The sequence below is a fragment of the Bufo bufo genome, chromosome 3 (assembly GCF_905171765.1).
Source record: "Bufo bufo chromosome 3, aBufBuf1.1, whole genome shotgun sequence".
Classification (NCBI taxonomy): Eukaryota; Metazoa; Chordata; class Amphibia; order Anura; family Bufonidae; genus Bufo; species Bufo bufo.
The window spans coordinates 698,124,841-698,147,296 of record NC_053391.1 but is presented as its reverse complement, the minus strand read 5'-3'; the positions used below and the strand labels follow the sequence as shown (position 1 = coordinate 698,147,296).

The 22,456-nt window shown below is 42.1% G+C and overlaps 1 protein-coding gene across 7 annotated transcripts in view; it reads left to right on the top strand.

The window, feature by feature from the left end:
* Window positions 1-22,456, top strand: part of LOC120996607 (ecto-ADP-ribosyltransferase 5-like) — a 103,645-nt gene that overhangs the window by 55,026 nt on the left and 26,163 nt on the right. For all 7 annotated transcript variants that reach the window (XM_040426641.1, XM_040426642.1, XM_040426637.1 and 4 more), the window contains 3 exons: window positions 5,772-6,471; window positions 11,923-11,955; window positions 13,051-13,278. In XM_040426641.1, the coding sequence (XP_040282575.1) occupies window positions 5,811-6,471; window positions 11,923-11,955; window positions 13,051-13,278 (922 nt within the window). In that variant the 5' untranslated portion in view covers window positions 5,772-5,810. The remainder of the gene's footprint in view (window positions 1-5,771; window positions 6,472-11,922; window positions 11,956-13,050; window positions 13,279-22,456) is intronic.

Sequence of the window (22,456 nt, the reverse complement as noted above, 5' to 3'; positions counted from 1 at the left end):
TCAAAGAGTTTTCTTTATTTTCATGACTATGAAGGCATCAAAACTATGAATTAACACATGTGGAATTATATACATAACAAACAAGTGTGAAACAACTGAAAATATGTCATATTCTAGGTTCTTCAAAGTAGCCACCATTTGCTTTGATTACTGCTTTGCATACTCTTGGCATTTCTTGATGAGCTTCAAGAGGTAGTCACCTGAAATGGTTTTCACTTCACAGGTGTGCCCTGTCAGGTTTAATAAGTGAGATTTCTTGCCTTATAAATGGGGTTGGGACCATCAGTGGCGTTGAGGAGAAGTCAGGTGGATACACAGCTGATAGTTCTACTGAATAGACTGTTCGAATTTGTATTATGGCAAGAAAAAAGCAGCTAAGTAAAGAAAAACGGGTGGCCATCATTACTTTAAGAAATGAAGATCAGTCAGTCCGAAAAATTGGGAAAACTTTGAAAGTGTCCCCAAGTGCAGTCACAAAAACCATCAAGTGCTACAAAGAAACTGGCTCACATGCGGACCGCCCCAGGAAAGGAAGACCAAGAGTCACCTCTGCTGCGGAGGATAAGTTCATCCGAGTCACCAGCCTCAGAAATCGCAGGTTAACAGCAGCTCAGATTAGAGACCAGGTCAATGCCACACAGAGTTCTAGCAGCAGACACATCTCTAGAACAACTGTTAAGAGGAGACTGTGTGAATCAGGCCTTCATGGTAGAATATCTGCTAGGAAACCACTGCTAAGGACAGGCAACAAGCAGAAGAGACTTGTTTGGGCTAAAGAACACAAGGAATGGACATTAGACCAGTGGAAATCTGTGCTTTGGTGTGATGAGTCCAAATTTGAGATTTTTGGTTCCAACCACTGTGTCTTTGTGCAACACAGAAAAGGTGAACGGATGGACTCTACATGCCTGGTTCCCACCGTAAAGCATGGAGGAAGTGGTGTGATGGTGTGGGGGGGGGGGCTTTGCTGGTGACACTGTTGGGGATTTATTCAAAATTGAAGGCATACTGAACCAGCATGGCTACCACAGCATCTTGCAGCGGCATGCTATTCCATCCGATTTGCGTTTAGTTGGACCATCATTTATTTTTCAACAGGACAATGACCCCAAACACACCTCCAGGCTGTGTAAGGGCTGTTTGACCATGAAGGAGAGTGATGGGGTGCTGCGCCAGATGACCTGGCCTCCACAGTCACCAGACCTGAACCCAATCGAGATGGTTTGGGGTGAGCTGGACCGCAGAGTGAAGGCAAAAGGGCCAACAAGTGCTAAGCATCTCTGGGAACTCCTTCAAGACTGTTGGAAGACCATTTCAGGTGACTACCTCTTGAAGCTTATCAAGAGAATGCCAAGAGTGTGCAAAGCAGTAATCAAAGCAAAAGGTGGCTACTTTGAAGAACCTAGAACATGACATATTTTCAGTTGTTTCACACTTGTTTGTTATGTATATAATTCCACATGTGTTAATTCATAGTTTTGATGCCTTCAGTGTAAATCTACAATTTTCATAGTCATGAAAATAAAGAAAACTCTTTGAATGAGAAGGTGTGTCCAAACTTTTGGTCTGTACTGTATATAGAAAAAAGAAAAAAAGTGGCAGCACCGTCTATGTGGATATAAGCAAATCCAATGGATAGAAGTAAGAAAAATAGGCAGCACTCCACGAATTAAAAAAATACAAAATTACTTTATTTACCCAAACAGGACATGCGACGTTTCGGCTCTATGCTGGAGCCTTTCTCAAGAGAGTAAGGCTCCAGCATAGAGCCGAAATGTCGCATGTCCTGTTTAGGTAAATAAAGTAATTTAGTATTTTTTTACTTTGTGGAGTGCTGCCTATTTTTTTGACATATATATATATATATATATATATATATATATAAAATCTTGAATCCCATGCAAATTATGTGGGGGAGTGGGGGATGTATGTAATGGTCGGGGCCTTTGACCAGAATACTGAATCATGTTTGCAGTTTATGTAGATATAAACAAAAAGACCTATATATATTTATGTGTGTGTGAAACGTATGAAATCATCCAGTGACAACATACATCAGTACCGCGCTGTGTGTATAAATATATATATATATATATATATATATATATATATATATATACAGTCCTGATCAAAAGTTTAAGACCACTTGAAAAATGGCAAATAATTATATTTCGCATGGCTGGATCTTAACAAGGTTCCAAGTAGAGCTTCAACATGCAACAAGAAGAAATGGGAGGGAGACAAAATATTTTTTGAGCATTCAATTTAATGAAAACAACAAATAAACTGAAACAGGCTGTTTTTCAGCTGATCAAAAGTTTAGGACCACACCTCCAAAAAAAACTAAACCCCCCCAAAACAGAAATCCAACTTCCAAACATGAGCTCAGTAATGAGTAGCTCCGCCGTTATTGTTTCGGCATGCTTGATGCAAGCGTTTCCATGAGGTGAGTGGGAACATTTCTCCAAGTGGTGAAGACGGCCGCACGAAGGCCATCTACTGTCTGGAACTGTTGTCCATTTTTGTAAACTTCCCTTGCCATCCATCCCCAAAGGTTCTCAATTGGATTTAGAACGGGAACACGCAGGATGGGCCAAAAGAGTGATGTTATTCTCCTGGAAGAAGTCCCTTGTCCTGCGGGCATTGTGTACTGTAGCGTTGTCCTGTTGAAAAACCCAGCCGTTACCACACAGACGAGGGCCCTCAGTCATGAGGAAGGCTCTCTGCAACATCTGGACATAGCCAGCGGCCGTTTGACGCCCCTGCACTTCCTGAAGCTCCATTGTTCCACTGAAGGAAAGAGCCCCCCAGACCATTATGGCGCTCCCTCCACTGTGGCGCGTAGAGAACATCTCAGGTGGGATCTGCTTGTCATGCCAGTAACGTTGGAAACCATCAGGACCATCAAGGTTACATTTTTTCTCATCATAGAATAAAGCTTTCTTCCAGCTTTGAATGTCCCATGTTTGGTGCTCTCTTGCAAAGTCCAAACGAGCAGTTCTGTGGCCTTCAAGGAGACGAGGTCTTTGAAGACGTTTTTTTGTTTTTGAAGCCCTTCAGTCTCAGATGCAGTCTGATGGTTATGGGGCTGCAGTCAGCACCAGTAAGGGCCTTCATTTGGGTCGAGGATCGTCCAGTGTCTTGACGGACAGCCAATTGGATCCTCTGGCTCAGTGCTGATGAAATTTTTTTGGGTCTTCCACTTGACTTTTTTGTTCCATAACCCTCAGGATCATTTAAGAAATTCCAAATGACTGTCTTACTGCGTCCCACCTCAGCAGCGATGGCGCGCTGTGAGAGACCCTGCATATGCAGTTCAACAACCCGACCACGTTCAAAAAGGGAGAGTTTTTTTGCCTTTGCCATCACAACGTGTGACTACCTGACAGAAAATGACAATGAATCCACATCTTTGCCTTTTAAAGGCATGTGGTCCTAAACTTTTGATCAGCTGAAAAACAGCCTGTTTCAGTTTATTCGTTGTTTTCATTAAATTGAATACTCCAAAAATGTTTTGTCTCACTCTTATTTCTTCTTGTTGCATGTTGAAGCTCTACTTGGAACCTTGTTAAGATCCAGCCATGCTAAATAGGATTTTTTGCCATTTTTCAAGTGGTCTTAAACTTTTGGTCAGGACTGTATATATACAATCGGAAGATTTTGTACATGCCACAACAGGTATTAAGTAATCATTTGAAACGGGATGAAGTACGGATGTAGTACAGTTAACACACATGCTTTATGAGACGTGTTATGTAAAATTAATGCCTTTAAATGCGCTAAACTATTTTATAAAATGGCTTTTGTTTCAAGATTACGTGATGAGTTAAGAAATTTGAGTTAAGAGGTTGTGTGTTAACCATACTACATCTGTACGGATTAGCAGCATAACTGAATATATACATTACTGAGTGTTGTAGAGAGAGATACAAAAATCATGTAAGCATTGTACCTGGGCGTAATCGCCTACTATAATCTTCGACCCGATCTGGGTGTAGGCGTTTCAGGTAGCAAATTTTTTTTTAAATTGCCTTGTGGTCGTGCCAGATCCCACTTTTTAATTTTAATTCGGCCCGGACAGACTGTACGATGGCCTCTTTCTCAACCCTTTTCCGGGTCCATGGATAGCCCCGCTCCAGAAAGTGCTGAAGGATAAAGATGAAAGCATATAATACCAATTTTTTATTATACAAATATTCAAAAAAATATCCACTACAAAAAAGCAAAAAGTAGTTACGTCTTTAAAGGGGAATAGAATAGAGGATTCCTTTTTTTTTTTTTCTCCTTCACAGCAAATAATAAATGGTGAGGGGGGGGGGGGGGTTATATATATATATATATATAATTTGCAAATTTAAGGTGATACAATGTTTTGTATAATGTAAGAATATAATAAAGACTATTAAAAAAAAAAAGGGGAAATATTAGATTTAAAGTTACCGTTATAAGATCGGATTGTAGTGCGATTTTATGTGTGTGAGGTCTAAGCAATCAGATATTGGCCAGCTAAGCTGCGATGTACCTGTACTGCTGGTTCGCCTCCCCGTGGTGCACACTGGGTAACGCTAAATGAACCAGCAAATACTTTTGGTCCGACAAAATAAGTTTATGGACATAAATTTAAATCTATATATATTGTGTGTATGGTATATAGTGTGAGGTATATATTGCAGGAAAATGGATGTGCTATGTGCATGTGTTATCTGTTGTCCATACATACATGCTACTGACATAGTGCTGTGAAGTAACAAGAATACTCAGTGCACCAATCAGTTGTATCTGCTATTGAAGGGTTGGCGGCGGAGGAAAAAAATTATAATAATAATTTGTATCATTGTAGTTCTTATTCGCATACACAAATATTTAGCAACACTCAATCTACATATAAATAATTTAGATGTAGATCGAGTGTTGCTAAATATTGTTCTGCCATGCATGCAATATGAAATAAAATACAGTGCTGTAATACAATATTACTTACAGTGAGAAGAACTTCGTCTTCTTCTTTTTAAAATCAAATTCGCCTCATTTTCGATTGTCGATTTTAATACATAAAGAACGCCAAACTCCACTGGTAGCAAAACGAAACCAAAACCAGGGCACATGGCACGTGACACGATTACGTCACTCATAAGATCGCGTCCTCACGTGATCATTAATAACATTCCTGATTTTCGGCTAAAAAGCGGGAATTCGAATAACAAGATTGATTCCACCCTGCTTCTTGCAATATAGCGAATATTTGAAAAAAAAAAGTAGATTGTAGAATCGATCAATTTATCTAATATAGTGTTATAATCTTCTTTGTCTAATAGTTGTAACTTTTTTTCTCTTCTGAACTTCAGATTTAAAATAAATAAAGACTTTAAAAAAATTATAGCACTATATTAGCTAAATTGCTCTGTTTGTATTTTACGAATATTCGCTAAATGGCTATATATTCTTGTTTTAGAATATGACGAATATTCTAAAAAACTAATATATAGCAATATAGCGAATATATTCGTTATTTAGAATATTCGTCAATTTTTTTTCAATATGAATTTTTTTTTTTTCCAGCTTAATTTTCTTGTGGGCTTACAAGCAAGAAGCAGTGAGGAATCATGTTTTCAGATGTTTAAAATTCATGAATATTCGATATAGCACTATATTCAAAATATTTGCGAATTCTCGAAGTTGCGATATTCGCCCAAAAAAATTGTAATTCGAATATTCGCGCTCAACACTAGTGGCAATGCTCTAATGAACCGTTCCATTCTTTTTCTATCCAGGTCCATAGTGCAACCTATAGATTAACATATAACCCCAACATGTTTGATGATCAATACATTGGCTGCTCTGATAAACTGGAGAAGTACATTATGCCCAAGGTACTTCAAAAGGAGAAGACAAATAAGCAGTTTAAGGAAGCCTGGATCAATGCAACTGAACTGTGGGAGGAGATAAAAGATAATCTTGACCTTCCGGAAGGGTTTGAGGATGAGTATGGAGTAGCTCTACTGATTTTCACCAACAAATATCCAGAAGAAAATCCCATATACCAGCAGCTGAATGGAAACCTCACCATAGCGGGAGCCTCCAGAATAGATTACATGGAGAAGTTTCACTTCAAAGCCCTTCACTTCTACCTAACAAGAGCTTTGCAGATGCTAAAACCCAACTGTGAAGAAAGCTACGTAACGTATAGAGGAAGTCAACACTCCATCCATGTTCATCCAGTCTTTAGGTTTGGTAGATTCACTTCAGCTTCTTTGACCCAAGAGGTGGCACACATCTTTGGCACTGAATCCTTTTTTAAAATAACAACTTGCTTTGGTGCCAAAGTTGATAATTTTTCATTCTTTCCATCTGAAGAAGAAGTTCTGATTCCCCCAACAGAAAAGTTTTTATACATCAAAAAACAGAATTCAGTCTATATTCTCCAAAGTACCGGTCAGATGTGCAGCTACTTCAACTGCGCCTATCTAGAAGGTAAATGTTCCATCATTTATTCAGGTTGATGTCCAACCAGACCATAAGTAAAGACCTGAGACTCTCGTTGTCTCGGACCTATAAAATATTTATCACCTTATAGATGTACTTATGTATGTGGCAGGAACACACTTTTAGCCAGAAGGAAGGAAAGTGCTCCGGAGTACAGTGGTTGCACTGGTCTTAACGGGCCCGGTAGGAAGCTCCATCAATGAGCTAGAGCTTTTAAAGATGAGGATAGACAATAGGACATTTATTCTTGATAACCTTTATTTATACAGAGCCAACATATTCCTGCTTTACAGGAGGTTCATGTACAAACAGAATCAGACATTACACAGCAACTAACATGCGACAACCAACAATTAGAACAAAAAGAATGAGGGCCCTGCTCACAAGAGCTTACAATCTATGAGGAGACAGGGGTGACACAAAAGGTAAAAAGTGCTCATTTTGTACAATGGTCCGGCCATCTTATTACAATAGATAAGTAGATATAAAGTTGTAAGAACCGTCACCAGTTGGTATGGGGTGTGGATATCTGGTGATTGATTATGTTTGGAAGATTGATGCTGAAGGGAAGGTGGGTGAATGGAGAATAGTTAGCTTAGAGGATGGGATAGGCCAAACTAAAAAGATGTATTTTTAGGAAGTGCCTAAAATTGTGGATGTTGTGAATTAACCTAATTCCAGATAACTGGTGCAGCTTGAGTGAAGTCTTGGAGACGGATGTGAGAGGTTCGGATTATCGTGGATTTTAGTTGTAAGTCATTAGTTGAATGGAGCACACAGGTAGGACGGTAGACAGATGAGGGAGAAGATATTCGAGGGTTCAGCACTGTGCAGAGCTTTCTGGGTGAGAATGAGCAGTTAAAATTGAATATTATACTGTATGGGCAACGAGTGCAATGATTGGAACAGGGCAGAGGCATCATTGTAGTGACTGGGGCAGAGGCATCATTGTAGTGACTGACACAGGGCAGAGGCATCGGAGTAGTGACTGGGACAGAGCAGAGTCATCGGAGTAGTGTCTGGGACAGGGTGGAGATGGGGGCATCAGAGTAGTGACTGGCACAGGGCGGAGTCATTGGAGTAGGGACAGGCACTGGGCAGGAGCATTAAAACAGTGGTTAGACAGGTACTGTAGATAAACCTGGCTGCTGCATCTAGGATATATTGGACAGGGGAGAGTCTGGTGAAGGGTAGAGCAATTAGTAATGAGTTGCAGTAATCGAGATGGGAATGGATCAGAGTCACGATCAGAGTTTTTGTTTCCACAGAGTTGTTTTTCAGGTGCAGGTGAGTGGGCAAGCACTTGAACCAAGGGGTGAAGGAAAGATTAGTGTCAAACATAACAACAAGACAGTGGGCGTGCTGCCTAGGCATTATGGTAGTGTCATACACTGAGATGGAGATTAGGTTTAGGTGGGTTAGTAGATGGAGAAAACACCAATAGTTCATTTTTTTAAAGATTCAGTTTCAGGTAGAGAGAGGACATGATGTTAGAGACAGTGGACAGACAGTCTGTAGTCCTGTTGGAGTGAGGTCACTGAATAAAGTGTATAGCTGGGGATTATTGGCATAGAGATGCTGAAAATCAAATCTAGTCTATAGTCTGTTCAATAAGGAGAAAAGAGGACTGTATGCCTGAGAAACCTCAACAGCAAGAGGAAAAGGCAAGGAAATACAGCCAGAGAATGACACACTGAAGGAGCCAACAGAAAGATAGAGAGAAAGAAAACCAGGAGAGAACAGTTGCCTTAAGGCCAATAGATTTGAGCATGGTGAGGAGAGGATTATGGTCTACAGTGTCAAATGCTGCAAAGAGAATGAGAAAAATTTGTACACAGTAGGAACCATAGTACTTAGCTGACTGTAGAATTAGGGTGTGAAAACCAGATTGTAAGGGGTTAAGGAAAGAGTTAACAGAGAGATAGCAGATAGAAGAGGAGAGAGAAGACCAAGCGCTAAATGAGTTTAGAGATGAAGGGGAGATTAGAGACAAGTCTATAGTTAGGTTGCGCAGTATGGATCAAAAGATAGTTTACTTAGTAATGGGGTTATGACTGAATGTTTGAAAGAGAAACGAAATATACCAGAAGAGAGAGAGAGAGAGATTGAAGATTTTAGTTAGGTGAGTGGTGACAACTGGGAAGAGAAAAACTGAAGGAACTGTGAGGGAATAGCGTCACTAGAGCATGTGGTAGGGAAAGAAAAAGAGAGGCACCTGGAGACTGGGTCGAATATGGAAAGTGTACCCAAGTAGGTGTGGGTGGTGAATGGTATTGAAGGTGCTTGGAGACTGGGAGCTATTTTTATGTTGAATATTATTGTCTCTTTGAAGCAGGTGGCCAGATCTTCAGCACAGAGGTCTGTGGTGTTACATGTGGCTGCACTTGTAGTGCAAGGGAGTGAAAAGTGTCAAAGAGATTTTTATTTATTTATTATTATTATTGGATAACGAAGAGATTAGGGTCATGAAATAGGTCTATTTGGCATAAATTTGTAATAGAGGAAATCTTGTGGTGTATGAGTTGTATGAATTTTTCTCCATAGGCATTTGGAACTCTTTGAGTATTGCTGGAGAAAGTATACAACTGCTACTCTGAGGGAGAGAGGATGGAAGAGTGCAAGGGTGTGGACCTCAAAGGGTATGAATGAGAGTGATAGCACTGGGGGAACGACCTGGGAAGTGCATTGTGGGGAAAGAAGTATGCTGACTCCACCACAATGTCTGTTTTCAGGCATGCAGATATGTGAAAAATGGAAGGCACCATTAAAAAAGAGAAGCAGAGGAAGCTGTGTCAGAAAACTGAATTAGAAAGAATGCAGTCATGAATAAAGGGAAGTTTGCTGCACACTGACTGAGGATTCCAAAGCAGTTAATAGAGAAGAGAGGTCACACGTCAAATGTTTGTGAGATTAGCAGGCTTTCTATATTAGATGGTAAAGGGATTTAAATTATAAAATGGTAGGCTGGGATTAGGAAGGCTATCCCCCAGTGGCATGCCTAGGGTGTTTGGCACCCGTGGTGGGTACTTTCTCTGACACCCCCCCATACTTTAAAAAAATTGTACCCTCCTCACAGTAGTATTGCCCTCATTGTACAACCTTCACAGTAGTTTTGTACAGATGTATGCCCCCTCACAGAAGTTATGTTCACATTGTGCCCTCTCACAGTATTTATTTCCTCTCTGCGCCTATTTCACAATTTTAATGCCCTCTTTGTGCCCCCTTCACAGTAATAATCCCCATTGTGCCCTCTTCACAGTAATAATCCCCATTCATATTAATAATCCCCATTGTGCCCAGCTAATAGTAATAATCCCCATTGTGCCCCCTTTATAGTAATAATGCCCATTGTGCCCCTTCACAGTAATAATGCCCATTGTTCCCCCTTAATAGTAGTAATGCCCACTGTGCTAGCAATGCCCTATGTGCCCCCTCCATAGTAGAAATCCCCATTGTGCCCCCATCACAGTAATAATGCCCAGTGTGCCCCTTCACAATAATAATGCCCATTGTGCCCCTTCACAGTAATAATGCCCATTGTGCCCCTTCACAATAATAATGCTCATTGTGCCCCCTTCACAGGAATAATGCCCATTGTGCCCCCTTCACAGTAATAATTCCCACTTGCTAGACTAGTAATGCCCTCTGTCCCCCCTCCATAGTAGAAATCCCCATTGTGCCCCCTTCACAGTAATAATGCATATTGTGTCCCTTCACAGTAATAATGCCCACTCTGCTAGACTAGTAATGCCCTCTGTTCCCCCTCCATAATAATAAACTCCTCTGTGCCCCCTCCATAGTAATAAAGTCCTATGTGCCCCCTCCATAGTAATAAAGTCCTCTGTGCCCCCTCCATAGTAATAAAGACCTTTGTGCCCCCTCTGTATTTAAAAAAAAAAAAAAAAAAAAAAAAACACAGTAGCTACTCACCTTGTCCCGTTCCTGAAGCTCACAGTCCTCTCTTCCCTGCAGGCACAGATCGCTCTGCAGCACTGTGTGGGCGGAGCTTATGCAGATTTCCGTGCTTCTGGCTCCGCCCACATATGCTGGCAGCGCAATCTGTGCCTGCAGGCTGAATGGTGGAGCGGGGAGAAGTCTTCCTGCTCTACCATTCAAAGCGGCGCCGGCCTGAAAAGGGGAGGAGCGCGGGGAGCTGAGCGGTGAGTGACAGGACCGTAGCTCCCAGTGCTCCAGCAATGAGCGCTTCCATCTGTATTGATGGAAGCGCTAATTGCTTCTGGCACCCCCCATAGAGCCAGCACCCGGGGCGGACCGCCCCCCCCTTAGTACGCCACTGATATCCCCTGAAGTCCCCTGTGATTTGTAAGAGTGCTTATTGTGCTGCACCCTGGGACATGATAGGTTCAGATGATTCTGGAAGGTGAATAAAGCATGTGAGCTGTACAAGGGGGGAGGGAAGGCGAGAGGGGATGATGTGGATAGAAAGCAATGGAGGGGTAATGGGGCAGAGACTGTGGAAGAAAAGAGCAAATAATAATAATAATATTGATTTCAATGAGTTGGACACTGGACGCCAACTAAGAAGACTTGATTGTAGAAAGGTTTGAAGTTATCAGGGCTTCAAAGGCTTCAGTTACTCAGTCATTTCTTCCACATAGAGAATTAAAGGGGTTTTCCGATATTTGTATATGGATGACCTATTCTTTTGATAGGTTATCAGTATAAGATTGATGAGGGTCCCAGAGGGGGGTGTTTGAGATTACACCGGAGTTCACAGTAGTATGGCGGCCTTCTCACAGCTTTCCCTAGGCCATGTGACATCACATTCATTGGTCACATGGCCTAGGCATAGCTCAGCCCCATTGAAGTGAATGGGACTGGGCTGCGATACCAATCAGAGATACTATACAATGTAGGGTGCTGTCTTGGTGAGCAGGGAGAAGTCTGCGGCACTACTTCAAGTGACAGTGCCTTCTCAAACAGCTGTTCAAGAGGTGAAGAGAGGGTCCGAGACTTTCAGAGATCAGATACTAATGACCTAGGTCATCAGTATAAAGATTTCGGAAAAACCCTTTAAGAGCCCTATATCTTCATTCATTGTTATTGATAATAGAACTGTTGTGAGAATTGCAATTGAGGTTATCCATAATGCACCACCAAAGTCGGTAAGAACAGCTCAATTTTTGCTCTCTTGATGACCCCATTATAAGGTCCTTCGGAAACCATTGGTGGTTGAAAGTATAACACATATAGCACAGCCCTGTGCCCTGCGGTTGTGAAAAGACCCTTAGATGTTAGTGAAATTACTACTTCTGCGTCTCTTTAATGGGCAGAAGAATGTACCATGATGCACTTTTATATCTAGTACAAGAGGCAGCAGAAACCAACAGACCAATCATAGGTTTACTGGATCTCTACAGACCTGTTACAGACCCCAAGACTTTGGTTCTTCTTATTTTGGCTTCTTTTTTTTTATAGCTGAGAAGAGAGAAGTCGCAGTCTGTCGATCAGGTAAGTGGCAATCTTTGTGTCATAATGAAGTTACAGAAGATATTGTAATTGTTCATAGGGGACTATTTATGCTTGATTGTTGATTACCACCAAACACCCACAAACTTAAAAATATTTTTTTGGGATTTTATGTGATAGACCAACACAAAGTAGCAAGTTATTGTAAAATGTAAAGAAAATGATACCTGGTTTCCAGATTTTTATTTTTTGGTTAAAAATCTGAAAAGTGTGACACGCATTTGTATTTGCAAAAATTTGCTTGCCTCTTTCCACTCTTTCATAAAGGCCAGGTTTGTAGAACACACAACTAATAGTTGTCTCCCACCTGAGCTGTGGATCTCTGCACAATCTCCAGAGTGATCATGGGCCTCTTGGCTGCTTCTCTAGTGCTGTCCTTGCCTGGGCTGTCAGTTTAGGTGACTGGCCAAGTCTTGGTAGGTTTGCAGTTGTGCCATATTCCTTCCATTTTCAGATGATAGATTGAACAGTGCTCCATGAGATGTTCAGAGCTTGGGATATTTTTTTATAACCTAACCCTGCTTTACATTTCTCCACAACTTTATCCTTGACCTGTCTGGTGTGTTCCTTGGTTTTCATGATGCTGTTTGATCACTAATGTTCTCTAACAAACCTCTGAGGCCTTCACAAAACATCTGGAGTTATACTGAGAATACATTACACACAGGTGGATGCTATTTCCTAATGAGGTGACCTCTGAAGGCAATTGGTCACACTGGATTTTATTTAGTGGATCAGAGTATGGGAGGCTGAATACAAATGCACGCCACAGTTATCAGATATTTATTAAACATTTTAAAGTACCTTGTATAAACTATTTACTTTGTGTTGGTCTATAAAATCCCCACTATTGGTCCACCACAGACAATAGCCCCCTAGCACTGGATCATCAGTGATCCTCACTACTAGACCACAAGGGGTTACAGATCCCACTACTTGCTTATTAGAGACTTTAGACAAAACCGGACTACCATGGATTACAGACCCCCATCAAGAACAATACCGACCTCTAATAAAAACTTATATGTAATAATGGTCAGTCCTAGAATGTTTCTTAAAAATCATTGTGTTCTTAAGATACACATGAATTAGAAGAAGAAACAAAAGAGGAAAATGAAAAGGCCATGAAGATGACAACTATGTCTCCTGTTGAAATGGAGGAACGTCTAAAAGTCCTTGAGGATCAGATCAGCCAGATTCATGAGTACAGAAATGATGACCAAGCCTACACCAACGAAATTCTTACAGCTTTGAATGAAATTGACAACTCACAATCTGTGGCGAGACTGGGAGCCCTGGTAGAAGGTCAGTGGTATCTTCTCTTCTAGTGTACTTTTAACTATTTATTAGGTAGAGGGGGTACAGACATAAGTCCAGAAGCAGGAGATCAAAATAACAGGAACATTAGACATTGTAATGTCCTGAAGGAAGGAAGGCCATAGGAGAACAGGGGTGAATCTCACTTAAAAAAGATATGGGATCTCAGGGCTTCGCTCTCCTGTTTATCCCTCAATTTCAGCAAAAGACGGCTTTCTGGCCAGAAAAACGCCTATCTCCTTTAATCAGTAGCCGCATGAGCTGAAAAGCCAGGGTTTGAGCTTGATACCGATTCCCTTTTAACTTTGGGGTCTAGGTTTTTACAAAGACATTTTTTTTTTTGCAATAATCTTAGCTAATATAAAATAGCTGATGGTTGTCTTTTATCTTCTCCAAGCCAATCAGAGCAGAGTGACCTTAATACTATGCCTGGCTGGGGTGCCACACTCATGGATAAGCAATAATCCATAGGAGAACCTGGCAGTCATATTATTATCAGAAGAGTGAAGGATTACAATTAGAGATTGCAAATCTCTCAAAAAGCTGGAGCCAGATAACTCACGGCTCCACCAATGACAATAGGGGGCGCCTTGTCTACCTCCTTTCATATTGGCTTCTGTAAATGTAAAACAGCATGCCCACTACTTTTCTATCTAGTACGAGAAGTCAATAGGTGAAAGCAAAGGTTAGATCCTCCTCCCTCTCCCCAAACAGTTACCTCTACACTTCAGACAGAGTATGACCACTACACTACCTAATGTCAATAGGTGAGGCACAGTTCAGATCCTTCTCCTACTCACATTCAAAAGTAAGGCGGCTTTCATCTCCGCATTAGGGCACATGCTCTATCTTTTCTTGTGGGGCTGTGGAACGGACATATGGATGCTGACAGCACACGGTGTGCTGTCGGCATCTTTTAAGGCCCCATATAATTAAGTGGGTCCACATCCGTTCTGCAATTTTGCGGAACGGAAGTGGCCCCATTAATACGGACGTCTGAATGAGCCCTTATAGCAATTACTGCAGCATGTATTGCTAGAAAAGCACTGAGTGTGTTTTACATTAAAGGAGTTGTTTAGGTTCAGACCTGAGCCCGGACTCAACCCGGTCTGCACTCATTCAACATGAACGAGTGGGGCATCGGCGCCTCTCCGATGCTCCCCTTTGCCCAGCTGTTTGTTTACATTGGGACACTGTAAAAGCAGGCTAGGGCAGCGCTATAGACCGCCCATTAGTGCCGGTGACATCACCGGGCTCACTGCTAGGCGGAAGTGGATCAGTTTGTCCCCATTCATTGTCAATGGGGATAAAACTGATCAGGATGCATTGTGTTCCATTTTGTTGGGTTTTCTGGCAGGACACAAAACTGCTGCCAGCTTCAGTTTTGTGTCTAGTCAGAGAAAGGGAACAAACTGGATCCGGCATGAAAAGCAATGTAAGTCAATAGTACCGGATACGTTTTTTTGGTTGATGAAAAGAAAAGATCTGGAGCCCATTGACTTATGATAATTTTCATACTGGATCCAGTTTGTTCAGTTTGGATTTAATACAATCGGATCCGGCTGAAACTAATGAAACCAATATCCGTTTAATTCCGGTTTTGAGATCCTCTGACAGATGTCAAAGCCACAGCGCAAGTGTGAAACGTGGCTATATAATACATGGCATAACATTTACTAACAAACCATGTGCAGATACCCCCTGCTCGGCGGTACTGTGCGTCCACTTCACCGAGCTCTGCTTCTAGTATGTGTGTAGCTGATAGATCGCCTGAGATACAACCATCGGCAGGAAGGATGTATCTGAGCCGACCTGCAAGTATGAATGAGATAGGGCCTTCACATATAAAGGGTTAATATCTGATATCACATCTGGTCTCGGCCTACAGGAGTGAGCAGATATGAGACCTCATCATGTCCTGTATATTCACCTCTGCCCCACTGTTTCTTCTTTTCAGGTATTACAATTTTTCTTTTTAAATTAAGTCGTTTTTATTTACAAATTTTAAATGTTACATACAAACAAACCCAACTTCCCCTTCCCTCCCCCCACATAATATCATGAAGATGCTCTCCATCCACCACAGCGTGCCAAATACATGCCCATCCCCTCCACAGCTCCCATCAAGACACTTGAATGAAAACATTGATCATATTGATAAGAGTACTTTTGTTTTCCAACCCATCTTCTTATAATGAAATAATATATTGACATTCCCTATTCCCCACAGGAGACCGCCAATCACGGAGCCAAATACACACATCAGGCATTAGTACCCTCACACCAGTCCCAGGCGGTATCTCTGAAGTTCCCTGGACGCCAGCCCTGGGGCATCGATCCAGGGAGCCCAGAGCTTTTCAAATTTGGTCAGAGCACCCCTTTTCCTAAAGACCCCATGTTCCAAATTGACCAACCAATTAATCTTGGATATATATTCAGTTCTACTAGGACTACACTCGTCCAGCCAATGTTGGGCAATCCGTTTACAAGCCATATATAACATTCTGGCCACTGCTACTTTTCTGGGCTCAGTGATTAGCAGGTCTTCCACGTATCCCAATACACAAACAAATGAGGTCACATCCAATGTAACTTCATATAGAGAGTCAATAAGATACAGCACAGCGCGCCAAAAGCCCTCCAGGGCCGAGCACGATCACAGTATGTGCAACAAAGCCGCATCCTCCTCCCCACATCGAGGACATTTGGAGTCCAAACGGAGTCCTATATTAAACAGAAACTGAGGGGTTTTGTAAACCCGATGGATCAGGTATAATTGTGACTTCCTATGTGCTTCACTGAGTGAGAGCTGCGGAGTCCTCTCCAATATCTCCTGCCACTGGTTTTCCTCTAATGGTCCCATCTCTACTTACCACTTTGCCCTACTGTTCACTGGGTATTCTTGCAGAAATCGGTCCAATATAGCCTGATAGAGCAGAGAAATAACTCCGGACGAAGAGTTCCTCCGATCTACAAGGGCAATAATACTGCCGTCGTGGTCAGCCCAGAAGGCGTGGCGCAGCTGTAAGTACCTATAAAAGTTCGAAGACGGTAAACCAGTTTCCCGCTGAAATTGCTCATACGTTTTAAGATCATTTTGATGAAGAAGTTGGTGAACTCTGATAATACCCCTATGAGGCCAACCCCTCATATCCTGCAGGGAGCCCAGATGTGGCATCCACGGAATGTCCCATATGGAAGTATACAGTGTGATGCCCTTTATGCCTTGCATGTCCCTCACTTTCCACCAAGTCTTATGCAGGCGGAGTAGCGTAGGGAACGCCAGACCTGACATTTTCAGCTTATTTGCCTCTAACGCTTCGTATAGGTTTGGCACCACCAGGAATCCCCTCAGTAACCTATTTCGGGTATCTCCCTCCCCCTTTCCCAACCCCGCATATGCTGAAGTTGAGTGTCTAGGAAGTACACCCATGGATTCGGAAGAGCCAATCCCCCATCGGCTTTACTCCTTTGCAGTGTCTCAGCCGCGCCGAGCCCCCTTTCCATATGAGCTCCCTAAACAATTTATTTATTGAGTGAAAAAGCCTAAGAGGCAGCCATATGGGGGAATTATGTAGCAGATAAAGTAGCTGCGGCATCCAGATCATCTTAATAAGATTAATCCGTCCTACTACTGACAGCGGCAACTTGGACCATGCATGCATTTTCTTTTTAAATATACCTATGAGAGGGGATAAATTCGGCTTCTCATATTCCGTGAGTCTCCTAGACACCACCACCCACAAATACTTAAATTCGCTCACCACCTGCAGTCCTGTCTGAGTATAAGTCACATTATCTATAGGGAGAAGGGACGATTTGCTCCAATTTATAACCAAGCCAGAGTAGCGCCCAAAAGCACTGATCACCTCCATAACCTCCGGTAGGGACTCCCTAGCCTCTGCCAGGAACAGCAAGACATCGTCCGGATATAATGCAATTTTCTCCTGTGACCCGCCTCGGCTAAACCCTGTGATCCTGTCATGATTTCTAATAATAATCACCAATGGCTCGATGGCGAGGGCAAACAGTAACGAAGATAAAGGGCAACCTTGCCTGGTTCCCCTGTATAGCCGGAATCCCTCTGATAGACATCCTTTCACCCGCACCCGCGCTGTAGGCCTCCCATATAACAGCCGCACCCAAGATATGAAACCATCCCCCAACCCAAACATCTCTAGTAGCTCCCACAGATACTCCCACTCAATGCTATCAAATGCCTTAGCGGCATCCAGGGAACAGATGACCCTATCCCCTGGGTTATCCACTGGAATCTGAATATTAAGATATAGACGTCTGATATTAATCGCCGTGTACCTATCTGGCAAAAATCCAGACTGATCCATATGTATAATGGAGGATATGACCTTAGAGAGGCGCATAGCCAACACCTTAGCCAATACCTTTATGTCTGTGGGCAACAATGATATAGGTCTGTATGAATCTGGGAGGAGAGGGTTTTTTCCCGGCTTAGGGAGAAACTATAATAGCCTCCTGCATGGATGCCGGGTGCGCCCCCATCTCCGAGGCCTCCTGGTAAACTATCAGCAACTGAGGTAGTAAAATATCTTCACACTTCTTATAAATTTCTACCAGCAGTCCATCAGTACCCGGTGATTGATTATTAGCCATGGAACATACTGCTTCCTCAATTTCTGACAGTTGTAGCGGACCATTAAGGTACGTTCTATCTGAATCTGACAGCCCAGGCAGGGGTACCCCACGGAGACACAACGCTATGTCATCCCTATCACAACCTATACGTGACCGATACAAATCAGCATAAAAGGAGCCAAAGACAGACACTATTGCCTGGCTATCCACAATTTCCGGTCCTTCCGCCCCCTGTAAAGCCGTGACATATGCCGACGTAGACTGTGCCCTAGCCACAAGGGCTAGTAGGTGGCTTGCCTTCTTCCCCTCATCATAATACATCTGTCGCTGAAAGGCTTGCTTTGTGCGAGCAAGTTCCACAACATGCTAGTTATATGCATCCTGTGCCTCCTTCCAGACAGATAGAGACAGCTGATCGCCCTTCTCCACAAAGTTTGCCTCTGTCATCCCAACCCGGTCTCTCAAGAAATCTCCAAACTGTCGACTTTTAAGTTTGGCCTTACTAATTCCCTGAATGAGCACCCCCCTTAGGCAAGCCTTCATGGTTTCCCATACCACCCTGCCGCGGGCTGAGCCTGAATTCAGATTAAAATACTCCTGTATAGTAGAACTAATATATGAACAGTCGATTAACTGTAACCAGAAGGAATTAAACGTCCACAGCCGTTGAGAGATGGGAGCCACGGGTGAGGCGGACAGCCGCAGACGTAAAGGAGAATGGTCAGACAAAGTCCTAGCCAAATACTTCACCTCCACCACCTGTCTGCCCACCAACTCAGACCCCAGTGCCAGATCAATGCGTGATAAAGCCTCGTGCGATCTGGTATAGCAGGAGAACTGGCGTACATTGGGATGTCGGGTACGCCACAAATCTATCAGGGCCACCTCCTCCAACAATCTACCAAAGGCTGATACAGGACCCTCGGCATCTGCCCGTGCCACCCCATATCTGTCCCATTAAGGGTGAATAGTATTGTTAAAGTCTCCCACCATAATAACAGGTATATCAGGGTTACCATTAACAAATGTCCAGGCACCTCTTAACGCCACACTGCTATAAGGTAACATAGTACATAACATAGTAACATAGTAACATAGTACATAAGGCCGAAAAAAGACATTTGTCCATCCAGTTCGGCCTGTTATCCTGCAAGTTGATCCAGAGGAAGGCAAAAAAAAAAAACATGTGAGGTAGAAGCCAATTTTCCCCACTTTAGGGGAATAAAAAATTCCTTCCCGACTCCAATCAGGCAATCAGAATAACTCCCTGGATCAACGACCCCTCTCTAGTAGCTATAGCCTGTAATATTATTACACTCCAGAAATACATCCAGGCCCCTCCTGAATTCCTTTATTGTACTCACCATCACCACCTCCTCAGGCAGAGAGCTCCATAGTCTCACTGCTCTTACCGTAAAGAATCCTCTTCTATGTTTGTGTACAAACCTTCTTTCCTCCAGACGCAGAGGATGTCCCCTCGTCACAGTCACAGTCCTGGGGATAAATAGATGATGGGAGTGATCTCTGTACTGACCCCTGATATATTTATACATAGTAATTAGATCTCCCCTCAGTCGTCTTTTTTCTAAAGTGAATAACCCTAATTTTGATAATCTTTCAGGGTACTGTAGTTGCCCCATTCCAGTTATTACTTTAGTTGCCCTCCTCTGGACCTTCTCCAGCTCTGCTATGTCTGCCTTGTTCACAGGAGCCCAGAACTGTACACAGTCCTCCATGTGTGGTCTGACTAGTGATTTGTAAAGTAGTAGGAATATGTTCTCATCACGGGCATCTATGCCCCTTTTGATGCAACCCATTACCTTATTGGCCTTGGCAGCAGCTGCCTGACACTGGTTTTTGCAGCTTAGTTTGCTGTTTATTAAAATTCCTAGATCCTTTTCCATGTCAGTGTTACCGAGTGTTTTACCATTTAGTATGTACGGGTGACTTGCATTATTCCTTCCCATGTGCATAACCTTACATTTGTCAGTGTTAAACCTCATCTGCCACTTATCTGCCCAAGCCTCTAATCTATCCAGATCCCTCTGTAGTATATATACTGTCCTCTGTAGTATATATACAGTATACTGTCCTCTGTAGTGTATATATATATATATATATATATATATATATACACAGTATACTGTCCTCTGTAGTATATATACAGTATACTGTCCTCTGTAGTATATATATATATATATATATATATACACAGTATAATGTCCTCTGTAGTGTATATACAGTATACTGTCCTCTGTAGTATATATACAGTATGCTGTCATCTGTAGTATATATACAGTATACTGTCCTCTGTAGTATATATATACAGTATACTGTCCTCTGTAGTATATATATACAGTATACTGTCCTCTGTAGTGTGTGTATATATATATATATATATACATACACAGTATACTGTCCTCTGTAGTATATATACAGTATACTGTCCTCTGTAGTATATATATATACAGTATACTGTCCTCTGTAGTATATATACAGTATACTGTCCTCTGTAGTATATATATACAGTATACTGTACTCTGTAGTATATATACAGTATACTGTCCTCTTCAGTGTTAATTACTTTACACAGTTTAGTGCCATCTGCGAAAATTGATACTTTACTATGCAAGCCTTCTACAAGATCATTAATAAATATATTGAAGAGAATAGGGCCCAATACTGACCCCTGAGGTACCCCACTAGTGACAGTGACCTCTCCAGTACTGACCCCTGAGGTACCCCACTAGTGACAGTGACCCAATCTGAGTATGTACCGTTAATAACCACCCTCTGTTTTCTATCAGTGAGCCAGTTACTTACCCACTTACAGATGTTTTCTCACAGTCCGAGCATTCTCATTTTATATACTAACCTTTTATGTGGTACAGTGTCAAATGCTTTGGAGAAGTCCAGATATACGACATCCATTGATTCGCCGCTGTCAAGTCTAGAACTTACCTCTTCATACAAACTGATTAAATTAGTTTGACATGACCGATCCCTCACGAAGCCATGCTGATATGGCGTTATTTGCTTATTTCCGTTGAGATGCTCTAAGATAGCATCTCTCAGAAAACCTTCAAACAGTTTACCCACTACGGATGTTAAACTTACCGGCCTATAGTTTCCAGGCTCTGTTTTTGGACCCTTTTTGAATATTGGCACCACATTTGCCACGCGCCAATCCTGTGGGACATTCCCTGTCAGTATAGAGTCCGCAAATATCAGAAATAAGGGTCTGGCTATGACATTACTTAATTCCCTTAGGATACGGGGGTGTATGCCATCCGGTCCTGGCGATTTGTCTATTTTGATCTTTTTAAGTCGCTGTTGTACTTCTTCCTGGGTCAGACAGGACACTTTTAATGGGGAATTTATTTCAACATTCAGCATTTCATCTGACAGTTTATATTCCTCAGTGAATACATTGGAGAAAAAAATATTTAACAGCTTTGCTTTCTCCTCGTCGCTCTCTGCGACTCCCCCCTCATTACTCTTTAAAGGGCCAACACCTTCAGATTTATACTTTTTAACATTTATATAATTGAAGAACATTTTAGGGTTAGTTTTACTCTCTTTGGCAATTAATCTCTCGGTCTCTAGTTTGGCCGCTTTTATTTGTTTTTTACATGTTCTATTTTTTCCTTATAGTTTTTCAGTGCTTCCGTGCTACCCTCCTGTTTTAGTGATTTATATGCTTTCTTTTTGTCATGTATTGCTTTCTTTACAGTTCTGTTTATCCACATTGGTTTCTTTTTGTTCCTTAACCTTTTATTCCCATACGGTATGTACCTCTCACAATGAGATTTTAGGATGCTTTTAAAGATATTTCATTTTGTGGCTGTATTTTTATTTGTGAGGACTTTATCTCATTTAGTTAGGCCTATGGCCTCTCTTTGTTGGCTAAATTTAGCTTTTTTGAAGTTTGGTATTTTTGTTCCTCCCTGTAGAAACACTCTTTTGAATGATAATTGGTGGAAGTATATATAGTGATACCAGTAGATATTCCTGCGCGAAGATAGTACAGCGCATGCAAATAAAGCGGCCATCAGGGTCGATACTGGACAACTGAACCTGGAAGGGAATTGACTTATGGACCAGGACGCTAAACCCTCGGGAAAAGCTAGATAATGCTGAGTGGAATGTATGACTCATCCACGACCTATGGAATGCCCACGCCCCCTCCTTCGTAAAATGAGTTTCTTGCAAACATACAATAGCGGGGAAATACGGGCGCAGATAATCCATCACAGCAAAACGTTTTGATGGGTCACCCAGGCCACGCACATCCCAGCTCACAATATTAAATACATTAGCCATAAAGACATCAGAAATATGACTCAGCTGATAACATAACATAATAGGAGCATTGTAGATAGGAGCAATACAATGGCGGCGCGGTACCTATAAGCAGGCATGATATCACAGATACAGAGCATCAAAAAGTCCCCAGAAAAAAAGAGCTACAAAAATAAAAACCAGAACCAGAAAAATGTGCCTGCGTTACATCATCCAACATGCCGAGTCACAAGTCCTCCTTGAAACCGGA